The 19,673-nt window shown below is 33.8% G+C and overlaps 1 protein-coding gene across 4 annotated transcripts in view; it reads right to left on the reverse strand.

Moving 5' to 3' along the window:
• The window catches only part of Ms4a13 (membrane spanning 4-domains A13), a 38,817-nt gene that overhangs the window by 17,288 nt on the left and 1,856 nt on the right, over positions 1-19,673 (reverse strand). For 2 of the 4 annotated variants that reach the window (XM_047518976.1, XM_047518977.1), the window contains exons 2-9: positions 19,109-19,218; positions 17,949-18,089; positions 16,137-16,193; positions 15,086-15,205; positions 10,268-10,363; positions 8,274-8,358; positions 8,006-8,077; positions 7,731-7,817 (exon numbers count right to left, since the gene is read on the reverse strand). In XM_047518976.1, coding sequence (XP_047374932.1) covers positions 7,756-7,817; positions 8,006-8,077; positions 8,274-8,358; positions 10,268-10,363; positions 15,086-15,205; positions 16,137-16,193; positions 17,949-18,089; positions 19,109-19,153 — 678 coding nt within the window. In that variant the 5' untranslated portion in view covers positions 19,154-19,218 and the 3' untranslated portion in view covers positions 7,731-7,755. The remainder of the gene's footprint in view (positions 1-7,730; positions 7,818-8,005; positions 8,078-8,273; positions 8,359-10,267; positions 10,364-15,085; positions 15,206-16,136; positions 16,194-17,948; positions 18,090-19,108; positions 19,219-19,673) is intronic. The other 2 variants (XM_047518978.1, XM_047518979.1) reach the window with 2 other exon arrangements.

The following is a 19,673-nucleotide window of genomic DNA, read 5'->3' on the forward strand; positions in this document are numbered from 1 at the left end:
CCGTAACTTATTATAGTATGCTGACTTTCTTTTGGACAAATACCAATGAGTGGTATAGCTGGGTCATATGGCAGTCCTATTCCTACTCTTCTGGATAACTTTCATACTGATTTCCACAGCAGCTGTACTCATTTACAATACCAACAGGGGCATATAAATATTCCTTTTTCCCTGCATTTTTGCCAGCATTTATTATTTATATTATTTTATTTATTTTTTTGGTGGTGCTGAGAATTGAACCCCGGGTTTTGTGTATGCTAGGCAAGCACTCTACCAACTGAGTTATATCCCCAGCACCCTCAATTTGTATTCTTGATGTCTGTGCATTTGAATTGGAGTGAGAAGAAATCACATCACAGTTTTGATTTGCATTTTCTTGATTGCTAAATGTGTTGAATTTTTTTCCATGTATTTATTGGCCATTTGCTCCATTTGTTTAATGGGTTGTTATTAATATTGTTAATAAGTTTATTTATGTAAGCAGTCACTGATAAATGAATTGGGCAGCCCCAACTCAAAAATAATAATTAAATTTATTGATTTGAGCCCAAAAGTGGTTTGGGCTCTGCCAAAGAGACCCAGAGGAAGACTTTTATAGGGGGAATGCCCAAGTTGAACAAGGAAATGACTTGGTTAAAGACTGAACTCTTGCCTTTAAAGTAGCTCAGTGGGTAGTTCAAGACAATAAAACTAATGTTCTATTGACCACTGTGACTGGTGGAGCTTAAATTTCATTTTTCCCACATTTTAAATTGGTGCATTATAGTTTTACAGGATAATGTGATTTGTTGTAACATATTTTACATGCATACAATATAACAATAAAATTTGGCCAATATCACTCTCCATCACTCTCCCCCACCCTCTCCAGCTTCTACCTCCTGTTCCCTTTCCTCTACTGATCTTCCTTAGATTTTCATGAGATCTACCCACATCTCCCCACCACCCTTTTTCCTCTCTAGCTTCCACATATGAGAGAAAACATACATCTGCATGGGTTATTTTTTAGGTGATATGTGTTTTGAGTTTTTAAAAAAACATATTCTGGATATCAATCCTCTGAGTAGTTGAAAAAGATTTTCTCCCATTCTGTAGGCTCTCTTCACATTCTTTTTAAAATTTTTAAAATTTGTTTTAATTAGTTATACATGACAATAGAATGCACTTTGAAACATCATATATAATGGGAGTATAATCTCTCATTCTTCTGGTTGTACATGATGTAGGGTCCTATTGGTCATATAGTTATATATGTACGTAGGGTAATGATGTCTGATTCATTCTACTATCATTCCTATTCCCATACACTCTTCCCTCCCTTCAGTCCCCTCTACCTAATCTAAAGTAATTCTGTTCTTCCCTATCCCACCCCTGCTTATTGTGAATTAGCATCCACATATGAGAGAAAACATGCAGCCTTTGGTTTTTGGGGATTGACTTATTTTGCTTAGCACGATATTCTTTAGCTCCATCCATTTATTGGCAAATGTATGTCACCTTCTCATTCTTTTTTAAGGATGAGTAATATTTCATTGTATATATGTGTGTATCCATTCATCTGTTGAAGGACAACTAGGTTGGTTCCGTAGTTTAGATATTGTGAGTTGAGCTGCTATAAACATTGATGTGGCTGCATCACTGTAATATACTGATTTTAAGTCCTTTGGATATAAATCAAGGAGTAGGATAGCTGTGTCAAATGGTGGTTCCATTCCAAGTTTTCTGAGGAATCTCTGTACCCTTTTCATAATGGTTGCACAAATTTGCATTCCCACCAGCAATGTATGAGTGTATATTTTCCCCCACATCCTTGCCAACATTTATAGTTGTTTGTATTCTCAATAATTGCCATTCTGCCTGTGGTGAGGTGAAATTTTAGAGTAGTTTTGGTTTGAATTTCTCTAATTGCTAAGGATGTTGAACTTTTAAAAATACATTTGTTGATCCATTATATTTCTTTTTCTGTGAAGTGCCTGTTCAGTTCCTTAGCCCATTTATTGATTTGGTGTTTTCTGAATTCTTTATATATTCTGGAGATTAATGCTCTATCTGAGGTGTATATGGTAAAGATTTTCTCCCATTCTGTAGGCTCTCTCTTCACATTATTGTTTCCTTTGCTGAGAAGAAGCTTTTTAGTTTGAATCCATCCCATTTATTGATTCTTGATTTTACTTGTTATGCTTTAGGAGTCTTGTTAAGGAAATCAGATCCTAAACTGATATGGTGATGACTTGGACCTACTTTTTCTTCTATTAGGAACAGGGTCTCTGGTCTAGTGCCTAAATCTTTGATCCTCTTTGAGTTTCATGCAAGGGTGAGAGACGGGTTTAATTTCATTTTGTTACATATGGATTTTCAATTTTCCATTTATTGAATAGGCTATCTTTTCTCCAGTTTCTTCACATTCTTCTTGCTTCCTTTGCTATGCAGAGGTTTTCTAGCATGATGCCACTCCATTAATTGATTCTTCTTTTTTATTTCTTGAGCCTTAGCAGTCTTATTAAGGAAGTTAATGCCTACACCAAGATGTTGGAGTATTGACTCTGAAGTTTTCATCTAGCAATTGCAGTGTTTCTAGACTAATCTCTAGTTCTTATTCCATTTTGAATAAACTTTTGTTCAGGGTGATAGATGAGGATTTAGTTTCATTCTTCTACATATGGACATCCAGTATTCATAGCACTGTTAAAAAGGCTGTCTTTTCTCCAATTGTGTTTTTGGCATTTTTGTCAAGAATCCAATCACTGCATCTATGTGTGTGAGTTTGTCCCTGTGTTTTCTGTTCTGTTTCACTGGCCTATGCATATATTTTTATGCCAGTTCTATGATGTTATTATAACTAAAGCTCTGTACTATAATTTGAAATTGGGTACAGTGATTCCTCTAGGATTGCTCTTTTTGATCAAAATTGTTTTGACTATTCTGGGTATTTTTATTCTTCCATATCAATTTAACAAATTTCACTTCTAGTTAGTTCTGTGAAAAATGTCATTGGTATTTTGGTGGGGATTGCATTGAATCTGTGTATTGCCTTTGGTAGTATTTCCATTTTAACAGTATTAATTCTGCCTAAAAATAATTTTGAGGTCTTTCCACTTTGTGTCTTCTTCAATTTCTTTCTTTAATGTTCTAGAATTCTCATTGTATAGGGTCTCTCATCTCTTTGGTTAAATGTAATCATAGGTATTTTATTTTTTGAGGCTATTGGGAATGGAATTGATTCCTGGTTTCTTTTTCAGCATATTTGATATTGGTACATAGAAAAGCTATTGCTTATTGTATGTTGATTTTGTATTCTACTACTTTGCTGAATTTGTTTAACAGATCTTGAAGTTTTGATTGAGTTTTGTAAATCTTCTAAGTACAGGATCATATCATAAGCAAACAATTATTTAACTATCTTTCCTATTGGTACCCCTTTTTAATCTTCTCTTGCTTTGCTCTGGCTAAAATTTCATATACTACATTGTATAAGAGAGGTAAGGGTACACATGCTTATCTTAGAAAAAAAAAGGTTTTGTTTTTGTGTATCCTATTGGTTCCCATATAGCCTTTAATACATTTAGGTAAGGCCTTCTCTTCCTAGTTTTTACAATGTTTTTATCATGAATGGGTGCTGAATTTTATCAAAGGTGTTTTCATTATCTACTAAGACAATCATGTGATTTTTGTCCTTAATTTTATTATGTGGTGAATTAAATTTATTGATTTGTCAACATTGAACTATTTTTGTACATCTAGAATGAAACCAACTTAAATCATGTGCAATCTTTTCAATGTATTTTTGAATATGATTTTCTAATATTTAAGAATTGGTGTTTGCCAAGGCTATGGATCTGTAGTTTTTCCTTCTTTATACTTATCTGATTTTGGTATCAGTGTCTCACTGGCTTCATAGAATAAATTAGGTGTTGTCCCCTGTTCTATTTCATGGAGTAATTTGAGAAGCATTGGCATTAGTTCTTTAAAGGTCTGGTAAAATACAGATGTGAATTCATCTGGTCCTGGGCATTTGTCAGAAGGCTTTTTATTATTTCTTCAATTTCACTGATTGTCACCAGTCTGTGTTTTCTGTCTCCTCTTGTTTTAATACTGGTAGGTTGTTCATGTCTAGAAATTTATCAGTTTCTTCTAGATTTTATAATTTATTGGAATATAAACTTCTAAAATAGTCCCTAGTGATCCTTTGATAAGATGTAAGGAGATATATTGATATTTTCATATTTCTTTTTAAATTGTTTTTATTTGCTCTAATTTGTTGTACATGACAGAACGCATTTATACATTTTGATAGATCATACATAAATGGAGTGTAATCTTTCATTTTTCTGATCATACTTTTTTTATGACTAAAATGTGGTCTTTTTTAGAGAAGTTCCATGAGCAGCTGAGAAGAAAGTAAATCCAGTTGTTGCTGGATGAAATAGTCTACAGATGTGTTAGAGCCATTTTATAGTATTTTTTAATTTTTGAAGTGTCTTCACTGAACTTATATTTGGCTGACCAATCTGTAGGTGAGAAAGGTGTTTGATATTATCCTGTATTATTCTGGTGGGGTCTATCAGAGTCTTTTTGTCAAGTAGTGTTTGTTTTATGTTATTAGCTTCATCAACATTGAGCATATTTGCTATCATTATATCATCTTGTTGACTTGATCCCTTCACTAATATGAAGTTACCTTCTTTGTCTCTTGTGATTACTTTGAGGTCTGCTTTGTTAGATATGAGAATCACCACCCCTGCTTGCTTATGGGCTGCATTTGCATGGAATATCATTTTTCATTTTTTTCACTTTCAGCTCGTAGATATCTTTGCTTGAGAGAGGTGTCACTTCCTAACAACATATAGTTTGACCTTGTTTTTTTGAAATCCAATCTGCCAGTCTGGTGTTTGGCTGGAGAATTGAAACTATTTACATTCAGTGTTATTATAGAGCTGTTTAATTTACTTAACTACTCTTTCAATGAGATTCATCCTCTCCTGAGCTCCAGTATTTGTTTTCAATTTTTCTGTGTGCAGGATTTCTTTATGTATTTTTCATAATGCTGGCTTAGTAGTCATTGATTCTTTTAGTTGATGCTTATCTTGGAAGGTTTTCATTTCTCTTTTGATTCTGAATGTAGCTGTGTATGATATGGCACTTTTGGTTTAAAGTCATTTTATTCAGGGTTTGAAACACATTTTTCTAAGCCCTCCTAGATTTTAGGGTTTCTGTTGAGGTTATTAGATGTTGTTTTGATTGGATTGCCTCTATTTATAATCTGATGTTTCTCTCTTGAACCTCTTAAAATTCTATCATTATCCTATATATTTGGTATTTTAAGAATAATGTGTCATGGAGACATTCCATTTTGATCTTGTCTATGTGGGGTTTTAAATGCCCTCTATGTGGATCCCCATCTAATTCCCAATGTTTGGAAATTTTTCTAGAGTTTCACTGAAAAGATTTTGAATGTCATTAGTCTACGTCTACATTCCTTAAATCCAATGATTCTTATGTTTGAGTTCTTAATGTTGTCCTTGAGTTCTTATATATTGTAATCATGATTATTTTTTATTTCTAGCTGAGAGTTCAAATTCACCTGTCTTGTCTTCAAGGTGTGAAATTCTGTCTTATACATAATCTAATCTGCTAAAAAGTTTCAAATAAATTTTTCATTTGATTTATAGTTTCATTTTCAGGATTTGTTTCTTTTTCTGTATCTTTATATTTTTATTGAAATGCTCTTTCAGATCCTATACAACCTGTATTTTCTCTCTTACCTCATTACTTAAGATTTTCTTTTAGTTCCCTGACCATTTAAACATTTAAAAAAAAAATCTTTGGAACTTCATCTACTTCAGTATCTTTTGGAAGGTTATAAACTATTGGAGGTGAGTATTTATGTTTCCTGATGTCATATATTTGCATGCACATCCACTGAGATGAATCCCTCTTCCCCTTTTATGTGTGGGTCCTTCAGTGAGTAGTTATCTCCTTATAATCATCCCTGGAGTGAGGGTATCTTAGCTTCAGCATAATCAAAGTGCCAAGTTTAACCACCAGTACAACTCTGAAAGAATAACTGCTAATAACAGTGGAAATTTAAGAGCACACCTCATACCAACATATCCTATAAGTTATTCCAAATGATCTCTACAACTGTACAACCAAAGAGAAAAGTGAGTGAGAAATAATATAGAATTATCTGGAAAAATTAAGTATAAATGATAGTATGCTAAATTGAAGGGGAAGAATAAAAAATAAATAGAAAAAAAGTGTGTTGGGGCAACAAAAGATAAAATGAGAGAAAAAAGGATGGAGAGAAGGGAATGAGATAAGAGCAAAATAAAGAGGTTTTGAGAGAGGACCCAATTGACAAAATAAAGAATTTGGTTTTCTTCTTGTTGAGAATTTGAAATTGAAGACCTGATTTTTCAGGGTTTTGAATTTACAATCTCCCAGCTGAGGAAGGTTGTTTGACAGAATTATTGTACTGTTTGTTGTCAGTTCTTAGTCAAACTGGCCAAACTTGTTAGAGGAGTATGTATGCACTGGTCTACACCCTCCTTGCCTGGCAGCTTCTATTAGTGGAGTACCATTATGATTCAGAGCAGACTTCATTCTCAAAATGTCTGCTATTGTGACCAGGGATGGGAATGGGAATGTAAATCTGGCAGGCCTGTAGGCTAGTCCTTTCAACCATGCATCTGTAGACTGTATTGTTTTGCACCCCTTATTCTGAGAACATCAGTCTGTGTGGGTGGAGGTGGTATGTGGAATGCACGTTTATTCTCTACATCCTTCTGGGCATGCAGGATGTTGTGGGATTGCTGCTTTCCACCTAACCATAATCTGTCCCAGTTCCACCTTGTCAGCCATGCTCATTATCCAGAGTTCAGAGTGCCAATTTCAAATAAACATGCCTTGGAAAAGCAGTCCATGGCTCATATAATCACCCTGTGTTTCTCTCAAATGTTAGTCTCGTTCTGCGTCCAGACCTACTCACAGCATGGGGCATGTGCACCCAATAATACAGTGGAAAGGCATAAGTGGCTGTTTGGTCTTGGATATTCAAAAAGAGAGTATGCTTAGAACAAGGCAATAGAGGGGAAAAAAGAGATATATGGAAAATAAAGGTAAACTGTAGGGATTTCTATTCTCTGGCTCTAAAGTTGTTGCCACTTCCCAGTTTTTACTACCTTCGCTGCAAAGTGCTGAGGGTTCTCCCATGCCAGCTCAGCTCACAAGATCAGAGCTTATTTTGTTTAGACTGTAAGTCTGTTGGACATCAATGCCTGTTTGTCTTAAATTTGGTGGGAGAATGTTTTTCAGCTTATTGGAGGGGAGCCCCCCCCCCGCACCTCCCGCCAAGTACTGCCACCTTTTATTAATTCTTTCTAAAAACCAATACTAAAGAGTTTAACCTGGTTGCTAGTTCTGATTTGTCTATCACCATTTCCCCAGTCTTTCCATCTTAATTTGTCATTGCAGAACTGGTTTTTAGATCACTTACAGGGAGCTCCTATGACTTTTTAGTGTCCTCTGATCCTCATTTTGTTCTGAATCAAAGGATATTTCCAAAGCTTAGGCTACTTATAAGTCTCAGTTTTTACTTTGCATGGCTTCCTTTTTATCAATGTGAGTGTGTCATTAGAGCTTTCTCCAGTTCCTTAGTGTGTGCATACCCTTGCACATATTTATATTCTTCCAGACCATAAAGGGTAAATGTTATTCTACAGTCTTCCTACCTTGACTTGGCTTTGTAGAATCGGTTTATGTGTTCAGTTTCAGGGAGCTGCTACGAGAACGTGGTTGCCTCAGATCCTCTCCTAGTTCTGAATTGAAGAATATTTCCAAAGTTTAGGCTTCTTATAAATCTACTGCGCTTTTACTTTACCTTGCATGGCTTCTTTTTTAGCTAGAGGTGAGTAGCTCACTAGAGCTCTCTCCAGTTTCCATAGTGTGCATACCCATGCACATATATTCTTCCAGACCATAAGGGATGTTATTCTAGTCTCCCTACCTTCACTTGCAGTTTTGTCCAGTTTCAGGGAGCTGCTACGAGAATGTGGTTGCCTCAGATCCACTCCTAGTTCTGAATTGAAGAATATTTCCAGAGTTTAGGCTTATAAGTCTATTGCAGCTTTTACTTTACCTTGCATGGCTTCTTTTTTAGCTAGAGGTGAGTAGCTCACTAGAGCTCTCTCCAGTTTCCATAGTGTGCATACCCTTGCACATATTTATATTCTTCCAGACTATAAGGGGTAAATGTTATTCTATAGCCTTCCTACCTTGACTTCCCATTGCAGAACTGTGTTTTTTGTTCAGTTTCAGGGAGCTGCTACGAGGGTGTGGGGTCCTCTGATCCGTTTTGTTCTGAATTGAAGAATATTTCCAAAGTTTAGGCTACTTATACGTCTATTTCAGCTTTTACTTTACTTTGCATGCTTCTTTTTTTAGCTAGAGGTGAGTAGCTCACTAGAGCTTCCTCCAATTTCCCCTTGCACATATTTGTATTCTTCCAGACCACAAGGGATACACATTATCAAGGCAAACATCCCATGGTGGCTGTCTTGTTATCTGAATCGAGTTTCTGGCTGGTTGCTAGTCAATTATTGCCCAACAGTACTGTAATCTCAAAGTGTGACGTTGGTGTTATCTACTTGTTTGTGACTGCTATCTCTATTGATTTAATAATCCTAGTCATGGAACTTTCTGTTCTGCCTCAAATAAAATTAACTCTCAGGCAGCAAACTGTTGGTCCCCACTGTGTGACTCACCAACGTAAACTTCTGCATAATGAAACTGAGGTTGTTGAAGGAATTAAAGTGAGTCCCAAGCTAACATATCAGAGATATCCAGTTTTTATTTAGATCCAGTATAAATTCAAAAACACTTCATAATTTGTTGTACACATTGGCCAACTTCCAGAATTACTTTTCAGGAATATTCGCTTTGCCCTTAGTCATTCTGGAAGTCCTACTCATTCTATATTTTTTGAAACCTGTTTTGCAAGATCTCATGAGAATAGGGAGACCATTAGGGTTGAGAAAGAGGATCAGAGGGAGAGGAGGGCAAGGGGAAGTACTGAGGAGTGAAATTGATCAAATTATGTCACATATATGTATGGATATGACACGATGAAACCCACTGCTTTATATAATGAATACACACCAATTAAATATATCTATATGGATTATGTAATATGGTTTTAATTATGCCAAATTAATTCATTAATGTTTTTCTCTCAAAATATACTGTAGTCCTTTTATCTCAATAAATGTGGACACATATCAAAACACACACACACACACACACACACACACACACACACGGTCCCAAAACTTTTTCCCGTCTCTGCTGGTGTACTTTAGTCAGTCCCTGAGTCTTACCTGACCATCCTATGTAAAATATCTTTGCCTTATCTCCTTATTCTGCCTTTACTTCATAACATTTTCCTGTTGTGACTATATGTACTGTGTGTGTGTGTGTGTGTGTATATAACATAGTCATTTTATATATATCTTTCTCCCCGACTTGAATGCAAACTCCCTCATAGAGACATTGTCTTATTAGTCATTGCATCCTTAGTGCCTATTACAAAGCCTAGCTAATATTCATGAATATCTGAGAAAAACATGAATGAATGTTAGGTGTCTACTTATTTTAAGCTTGTGAGAAAATAGACATTCTCATGTATTTCTGCGGTATTGTGAATTATTATGGCATTTGGGGATATTATTAAACTTGACCCTGCAACTATATTTTTACAAATCTACCACTTCCAGAAATAGTGTCTTATATGCAAAAATGTTTGTATTGAAATATTCACTGAATCATTGTTTATATTTAGAAAAAACTGGAAACAAGGTTAAATGTACAGTAATAAGGGAATGCAAAAGTTAAAAAAAGTTATTAAAAGGCTTTCTTTAGATGTTTTGTAATGAAAAGATGCTTAAAAAAGGCATGTAACAAAATAATGAGAAAATGATCACACAATTAGTAAAAAACTTTCTATGTAGTAGATTAGAATGTGTGGGAATGTGTAGACTATATTAAGTGAACAATCACTTTTTACTCTATAATTTTTTCTACTTTTGATATGTAGTTTCCTGTATTGCTTTTGTCATTTTGTGTTTTCTATTCATTAAATGAAGGAAAAAGTAAAAATTAAATAATATATTCCATTTTATTAATACTAAACATTGGACAGTGTGCTTCATCATCTCATAGAGTATGCTTACTAGAAACTAACATCTCTTCATTTGCCTGAGTAAACACTTACCAACTGTGAACAGCAGCAGATTGCATGTGTAAGGGCAATACCAATTTCCAAGAGGTACGTGGTCAATAAAACACGTGAAACTTCCCTCCCTAGTTTCTGTAATCAGGAAATAGGGAGAAATCTTACATTATTATTTTTGGTAAGCACAAACATGCCCTTGGAAGGAGCTCATAGTATAAGAACCAAGGAAAAGAAGGAAAATAATAGATGGACCTTTTTCCCGATGTGATTTCCCTAGACATTCTTATTCTTTTGCTTCTTAATTTTTCATGCTATAATTCTTCCCAATTCATTATCTGCGGTTTTCATCGTTGATCTTCATCACTTAGCCTTCTTGTTATACTTCTTATAATGTTTACTCCTGTTAACATCTTCACTACAGAGTCCCTGGCACAACTTGCTATGCAAAGTCTTCAGTTAGTAAGATTTGGCCCTCCTATCTCAAGGATAAGATGGCAACCCAGAGGTTTTTTGATAAGCTATCCTTGTTTAATAAGACAGCTATTAGTAATTATAAACAAACTTACATTTATATTTGTGGTGATAAAAACTTCATTATAGCACATTTCATATTGCTATAACAGCATATGATAATGAGCAAATTAAAAAAGAATTCAAAGAACATTTCACTTGAAAGTCAGGATAAATAAAATGGATCTCTTCTAATGTTACTGGAAATATTTTCAACTACATACATTATGGGTGAGCTAAGTGAATCATAACAGAGCTCTTCCTGAATAGGCAGTCTTTGTACTGGCTATGTAACAAGGATATTCAGAACTACAACGAATAGCATCGTAATTCACTCTCCTTCAATTCCTTCTATTCCTCTTCTTTCTCCTTTTTCTTATTGGTTCTATTTACTATCTTTTATATGCAAAAAAAAAGGTGTTATAGATTAAATAATGAGAATACACTAATACATAAAAACTTCCTGCTTTCTCAGAGTTTATAATCAAGTAGAAAAGATGGAAAAGTAATAAGTCATATATGGTAAGGTCAGTAAGTCAAAATGAATAAAAATGTGCATAATAATTACAGGGAACAGGAGGTTCATTCAAAGCCACTAATATCTAAAAAGGCTTCACAAAGAGGTAGGATCTCTGAAATAAGAGTAGGGCTGAGAAAAAAGGAAGAAGGAAGCAGAATTTTAAGCAGTTTTAATTTTTATTTACTTGTTTCATTGCAACCTTGTTTTCAGGAAGAATTTATGCCAAAAAAAGCAAATAACCTAATTAATAAATGAACTAATGATTTAAACAAACACATCACAAAAGAAATACAAATGATCAACAAATATGTGAAAAAATATTCAATATCATTAGCAATTAGGGAAATGTAAATTTCATCTCATACCAGTCCGAATGGCAGTCATCAAGAGTACAAATAATAATAAATGCTGGAGAGGATGGAAAGAAAAAGGAACATTTTTACACTGATGGTGGGACTGCAAATTAGTACAACCAATATGGAATCAGTATGGACATTCCTCAGAGAACTAGGCATGGAACCACCCATATGACCCAGTTCTTCTACTCCTCGGTATCTACCCTGAAGAATTAAATGTCATCTTACCAGTGATATATGCATACCCATGTTTACAGCAGCACAATTCACAATAGTTGAACTATGGAACCAGCCTAGGTGTTCATCAACAGATGAAGAGATAAAGAAAATGTGGTAGATATATCCAATGGAGTTTTATTCAGTCAGAAAATAAAGTGAAATTATGGCATTTATAAGAAAATGGATAGAACTAGAGACCATTATGTTAAGTGAAATAAGTCACACTCGGAAGGTTAAGGGTCATTTGTTTTCTGTCATAAGAGGAAGTTAAAGAGGAGAAAAGAAAAGAAAGATGGGCTGGATCTCACGAAAATCTAAGGGAGATGAGTAAAGAGGCCAAGGGGTGGGAGGGGGGAGTGTTGGGGAGTGACACTGGCTAAATTACATTGTTATATTGTGTATTGGGTGCATATATGAATATGTAACAAATCTTATCAGTATGTACAACCATAATGCATCAATAAAAAAAAGTGGGAAAAAAATAGACCCCCCCAAATAAGTTAAAAGTGTGACAAAATAATTAAAAAACAGAGACGTAAAATAAAACCAATAATGAAGCTATATCACAATGACCTAGCTTATTTGTGCAAGCAAACAACTTAATGCAAGAAACATATCTGAGGAATGATAAAGAAGTTTTAAGTTAAATATAGCGTTTGATCACATGTAATATGAACAGGAAGATTAGGAAGACTAGAGGATTTAATTCTAATTTAAGTTTGTTGGCAGGAATACAAAATCAACATTTTAGGTGGAGATTGCTTATGGACTCTTCACTGGCAAGACATAAAAAGTCATTTTGCCTACATCCCTTAATTTATAAGTTAGTGTTGTTATCAAATCTCTTCCCTTGAAGTGGCAAGATGTCTGATGGGGCAGCTCAAATAGGAAAGTAACAGAGAGAATATGAGACTAAATTCTTAAAACATAATCTAAGCTTATGAACCAGACTTAAGTCAGCAAGTGCCCTTTTTTCACTAAGGTCAACTTGGGTTGTATTTCCTATGACTTAAAACATGAGAACCCTAATATTAAAATGTTAAATAAAGAATAAATACTATTTGGTAATTGGAAAGTCACTAGAAAGAGCAGTCAAGGTTAAGAATTTGGATCTAGAAAATTTATAAACAAGGGAGTCATGCAGTACCGTATTTTTGAGTAAGTTAACGATTTCTATTTTATAACTTTTGAGTTTGAGATGATAGAATCCAAGTAAAAAAGTCAAGCTAGCCATCAGAATAGGCCTGGAGTTTGAGAAAAGGAACAGAATAATTAGTTAACAGGCATGAATTAGAACATTTTTTGGTTTACATGCAAGGATACTAAGGAACAGGAAGCTAAACTTCTCCAAAGCATTACACAAAACTAGCAAGTATTAAGGATCCTATCTGAACAATGCAATCTGGCTCTGGAGTCTAGACTATCAACCACGTGGCTATAGGGGGACATAATTCAGAGGCATGCACTTTGGGGGATAGATGATTGTGTTCATGGGAACACCGATAACTTGATGACTTTGTGGAGGTAGCCAAACACCTTGCTTATGTTAGAAAAGAGGCATATGAAAATATTGAAAAATGTTAGCTATCTTAATAAATGTAGACCATGCCACCAGGAAAAGATAGTGGATAAGAAATGTAGGTCTACTATGTAAGTTAATTTTGCATAACTAACCACAGAAAACAAGGCTAAAACTTGTGGTTTTGGGAAGATCATTAGTACTGGATTCAGATGGCTACAGTCTATGGTGGCTCATAATACTTACTGCAAAAAACAGGTGCTATAATTTGGACATGGTTTGAGCATGCCCCTCAAGGGTTCCATGTATTGGAAACTTGGTTCTCATTTGGTAATGGTAAGAAGTGGGAAGGAATTTTCGGAGAAGGTCGTAGGGGGAGGGATTGTTAGGTCATTGGAGGTGCTGTTCTTGAAAGGAATTAATGTAGTTCTCCTAAGACCCTGGCTAAATCTTGTGAAAGGGTTGTTATAAAAGAGCAAGGCTGTCTTCCCTACTCTGACCTCAGGTCTTGCCTGTAGACCCTGTCATGTACTTTCTCCCATAATACTATCTGCCATTAAGCCCTCACTAGAGGCGAGAGAGGGCTGGCTGCCTATCTTGAGACTTTCAGTCCCTTTTTTTGTAAGTATATAGCCTCAGTTATTTTGTTATAGCTATGAAAAACAGAATAATATAGCACATTTTGACAATTACGCAATACTATCTTAAATTGATGATTATAAATTTAGGAATAAGAAAGTACCCTGAAACAATTAGACACAATTAATAACTTAAGTATTCTCTTCCTATTCTATGCAAGTGAAATCAGAATTGCAGATTTCTATAAGTTGAATCACCATATATTGGAGATTTTTCTTACAATTTATAGGGAGAATCTGGGCATGTTTATTTAAATCATCATTTATTACACATGATCTATTTTCGGGTATTACTGTACTTCCTACCATTGTCTCATTATTCTCCAGTCTGGTTTTCTATTCTCTGAATTATTTCCACTGATGGACTTCTATATACTATATTGCAGGTAAAGCAGGAAGTTATATACTTCTCCTACAATAACTCTTTTACTCATTACTTTAACTGTTATATCTTTTGTTCTGTTGACCAAGGAGGAGGCTTGCCTCCAATCTTTCCTCATTTTAAATGGAAGATTTTTTTTTTTTAAAGTATTACTATAATCTTTCGCAGCAAAAATTTTGGGATTTGAAAGTCAAATAGTTGGAATAAATGTAGTTTCTTAGAATGTTACTATTGTAGGAAGAAATATAACGACATCATATAAGCAAAATTATGTAAGATGCAAAGATAGGTTGCTATGAAAAGTTCTGTTTAATGAGAAATTACTAGGTATTTAAAATTTGAACTGTATGCATACATAGCAGAATTGTTGATTTTGGGAATGTTGATTTGGGGGTTTTATGGTCCAAGATTATGCTTTTCTTATATAAAACGAATCATCAGAGACTTTGTGTCTAACACATAGACACTTATTATTGAAGTCTTTATTTTACTTGCTTTATTTTAATTGGGAAAGTCAAGAATTCAAGTGGCTTGTTAATATGATATTACTTTAGAATCATTTTTTTGAATTAAGTCTTTAAATCAAGAGCTCACTGCCACAACAAAAAAAATTTGTGAGGAACAATACAAGCTTCATTTTATCTCCTAAGTCTTCAAAACCACTAAAAGAATAATTTTGAAATTAAGGTTTTCCTACACAACTGGCCACTTACCGCTTGTCCATAATTCCTATATGACACAGTGTTAAAAGTAGACAACTCAATTATTGTTAGAGATAGTGCAATAAGTGCAGTAATCACAGAGAAGATGTTCATGGTCAAAGCCCATATGCTCTGAAAAGGAGACATAAAGTATATTTATTATATTCAGAATAAATACTTTGGTTAAACATTTTGTCTTGCTAAAACAAAGTCATCTAATTAAAAACTTTGATCTAGTTTGTGAGGCTTCAGAAGTATTTGTATGCTTGCTGCTCATGCAAAATATATTTCTGGTTTACATGAAACCCAGAACATTAAAATATCACCAAATATCAATCTTCAAGTTCCACTGGGGATAAAAAATATTGTATTTTACAATCTAGTGAATCAGTTGTTAATATGATTTGAACCAAAGAATTTCCACTAAAAGGAGAAAAAAAGAAGAAAAAAAGCAATGGGAAATGACAACTGTTTGTGAAAATAAAATCAAAGAGAAGTTTTAATTATGGGTTTTAATTATCTGGGAAAATTTTATCAATAACTTTAGACAGATGTTGAATTTATAGTCTATAAAATTATAAGATTAGACTAATTTCCATATCTTTTACCTCTAAGTTGTTTTTTCTTTCTTTTCAATACTTTTCTACCTACATCACAGATAGATCTTTTCCTTGGACAAATGCCCTACTTTTTTGTTACAAGACATAATCCTGTTTACAATCTATTTCAGAAAATGAAGTTTTACAGCACTGCAGTACCTACATATAAATGTATCAGCTCCTATTAAAGTTTTTCTAATCATAATATTCATATGTTAAAAGGCAGAACATCAAACAAAAAACCCTAAAAACTATAATTAAGTTTATAAGCTTTTACATAAGGTAATATGACTAACTACAACATACTTGTCTCTATTAACTTATGTGATCCTAGATTTTCACTTAATTCTTTGCTTTATAAGGTGTGTAGACTACTTCATTATTCTGACATCATCTTTTCTTTAAGACCTATTGTTTAGCATAGTGACAGTAATTTCTAGAGAAACCCCAACATTTCAACTTACCAGGTATCGACTTGAATTCTGTGTTGATCTTATTGAGGAAACTCCTGACACAATATACTGGATATAAAAACATAAGTACTTATTGATAATGCTTGCCAACTTAACATTATTTTTTAAAAAAATTCTTTCTTCTAAGTATTTTTAGAACACTAAACAGTAATAGAATAATAAAAAAAAAACTAGAAGGGGTCAGGACAATTTTCTATCATGAAGTAATGTTATCTAAAGGTAATTATTATAAAAAAAAACCACAGGGTCACCATTAACAGAAATATACAGGAGAGAGTGGACAGAATGCAGACTATCAGTTCTGATTCTGGGACAAGTCTGCTGGTATGTGTGTATGATACTTCATATATAACCCAGTTATTACTTCTAAAGCTGTTGCTTCTAATGAGATGATACATTGACTATAATGACTAAGTACATGTCCAGATATGGAAAATGTGGCCTGTGAGTCTATCTCACACTGTGATTTACAAAATATGACTCTGAGCTAAAACTACAGTAATTATTAAGGTAACAGCTGCTATTCATAAATGCTTTTGTTTGATTTTTCAAAAAGAGATCCCATTATTTCATGACTGGAAATATATTTCCAAGAACAGGAAAACATTGCCATATTGTTTGAAAGTGATTTGTACAACCCCCTGAAATATTCCTTGCCTTATCTGTTTAGTGATTTTATTGGCAAAGGTTAATTTTAGAAAAAAACAGCATGCATGCTACACCCTTTATTTAAGAAGGTCAAATTTCAAAACTTACAAATTCCACAAGAATAAGTTTAAATTACATATTCTATGTTCACTTCTGTAACAAAGCTAAGATTTCTAAGGAGGTAGAAAGTGAAGAGAAAAGCTAACACAGAATCTAAAAAGTGAAAATATCTTGTGAATTTTAAACTAGCATGCTCTTCAACTAGATTATGGCCATTTGCTTAATAAAATGACTTTCAAAATTTGCAACCTGAGAAGTTTTATTGAATTACATTTTATTGATATTTTAGAAAATTTTATTATTTAAAATGATATTTTTAAGTTTTTTTAGACATGATGTCTCTGATATAATCCCATATGCATGGAACATCATTTGCTCCATTTCAGTTCCTAGTACTTCCTCTTTCCTTACCCTCCTCTCTCTACCTTTTGCCTTTTTCTTTACTCAACTGATCTTCCATTTATTTGTTTTTTAAACTGGTAGTTTAGATAAGACTTAAAGGTAAAATTTACTTGGAGTATGCTCCCTCTTCCTGTCCTTCCTCAACCGTTCTCCTAACAATTTCCCTTCTATTTTCATGGGATCCCCCCCATACCACTATTTTACCCCTTATTTTACTTTAGCTTCCTCAGATGAGAGAAAATATTACATTCCTGACTTTCTGTGTTTGATTTACATTCACTTAGCAAGATGTTCTCTATTTCCATCCATTTACCAGCAAATGTCATAATTTCATTCTTCTTTATGGCTGAGTAAAACTCCATTGTGTGTGTGTTTGTTTGATTACTTTTTATTGATCCATTCATCTATTAACTGGCACCCAGGCTGTTTCCTAAGTTGGCTATTGTGAATTGCAATCATGCTACTATAAACTCTTATTTTTTTCCCAAGGCAATGCTTTGGCATTTATGAGTCAGTGCATCATTTATTAATGAGTCAGTACATCACTTATCAACCATGCATCATTATCTGGATTTTTCATGAAAATTAATTATTTTTATCATTATTTTTCTATCTTCTACTACTGACATTATTATCCATCAAATGAATATTATCCATCAAATGATTGAATCAATATAAATGTATTGTACTCACAAAAATTCCCCAAAAAGCACATCCTGTTTTGTAAGTTATAGGTTCATATGTCCCAAAGACTCCTTTAATTTGTCCCATATACAAAACCAATAGGAAATACCACATGAAAATATGAAAGATGCCAATCATAATCTGGATAGCCTGTAAGAAGAGAACGTTGTTAGTACTGAAATAGTGTAATTGAACACACAATTCCAATACCTCCTGTATGAGCATACTGGTATCAAGAATATTATTCCACGTGACTTTCCCAATGATAAAAGTGGTAGGCTTGAAAAATAATGTCTCTCTATATATGACTGAATGCTTTTCTATATAAAACTATGAAATATCCATGTAGTCAAAGGTTATAAAGAACTCTGCCGACAGGCAGGTTTTCTTATTTAAAACTGGTTCCTAAAGTCTGGGATAGAGCTTAGTGGTACAACACTTGTCTAGTGTGCATGGAGGCCCTGAGTTTCATCTCTAGCACTGAAAAAATAAAATCTAAGTTCTTAATTGGAGCCAAAAAGTGGATTCCAGGAGGTCAAACTCCCTCCCACTTAAAAAAAGAAAAAAGTAAAAAGAACAAAGAATTTCCATATGTACATGATTCTGGGGGAGAAGATTCAGGTTTTCATTTCTATGTTCAAAGTGGTCTATGACTCCAAAAAGGTTAAGGATCTCTGCTAACAATCTGATAGAAGACTTAGACAACTGACATACACAGTATTCAAATTCGGAGGAAGAATTAGTCAACAGGAAAGTTTTCTTCCTTTGAGGTGTAAAAAGTGCATGATACTAATAATTCCTTAGTATTTATTAAGAGAACTAAAACTAAAACAAAGTTACAATTATCCTACTGTAATTAAAAGATCAATGATAGGCTCTCTTAAAGTTAAAACACACACATAAATTCTTTTTAAAACTTTATTCCTTGTTTGGATTTCTCTAACACTTTGTGTGTTGGTTTAGTCAATATAATTATATCTAAGCATTTATCTGTTTACCAAGGAATATAAAATAAGTCAAAATTTGTAGAAGACAATAAACATTTTTAAGAAATTAAACTCTTATCCTTTGATTTAACCAAATCTATCCCTTTCCAGATCCAAGAATATCATTTTCAAAACTGAAATATTTCATGATCTGGAATTTAGTCAAAGTGAAACATTACTTACCCCTAAAACAAGACTATCTGCTGCAGAGGTCTGTGCACATGCCATACTATAAGCATTTCTTCTACTTGATTTTGTTTCTAACCTTTGGTGATAGCTTTATTAGCAAACTTCTACAAAACAATACAAAACACACACACATGATTTCCTCAGAAGAAAATAAATGTTTGATTCTTTTTTATAGTTTTAATCATCTTCCCAAACTTAGAAGTAACAGCTGTACTTTCTGTGCTTCAATTCTTAGAGGTATCAACGTGCATCCACCTCTTCTGAATGACAGCCTTCATGGAGAAAACCTCTCTGTGACTAAAAAATACTGGTATATTACAGATATCATCTCTTAATGGTAAACTGTGTCTACGGATGACCAAACAGAAGGGACGCCCAAGGAACAGTATTAGAGAAATTTTCAGTAAAGCATTCAACAATTCATTTGCAATTCATAATCAATTTAATACCATTCATAATGCCACATTTGCATTTTCAAAACCAAGTTCATATACTTGAATTGGTCAACTGTGATTTTTTTGGAAACATCCCTCCTATCTAGTTCTCTACCTTTTCTTCT

The sequence above is a fragment of the Sciurus carolinensis genome, chromosome 11 (genome assembly GCF_902686445.1).
Source record: "Sciurus carolinensis chromosome 11, mSciCar1.2, whole genome shotgun sequence".
NCBI classification, from domain to species: Eukaryota; Metazoa; Chordata; class Mammalia; order Rodentia; family Sciuridae; genus Sciurus; species Sciurus carolinensis.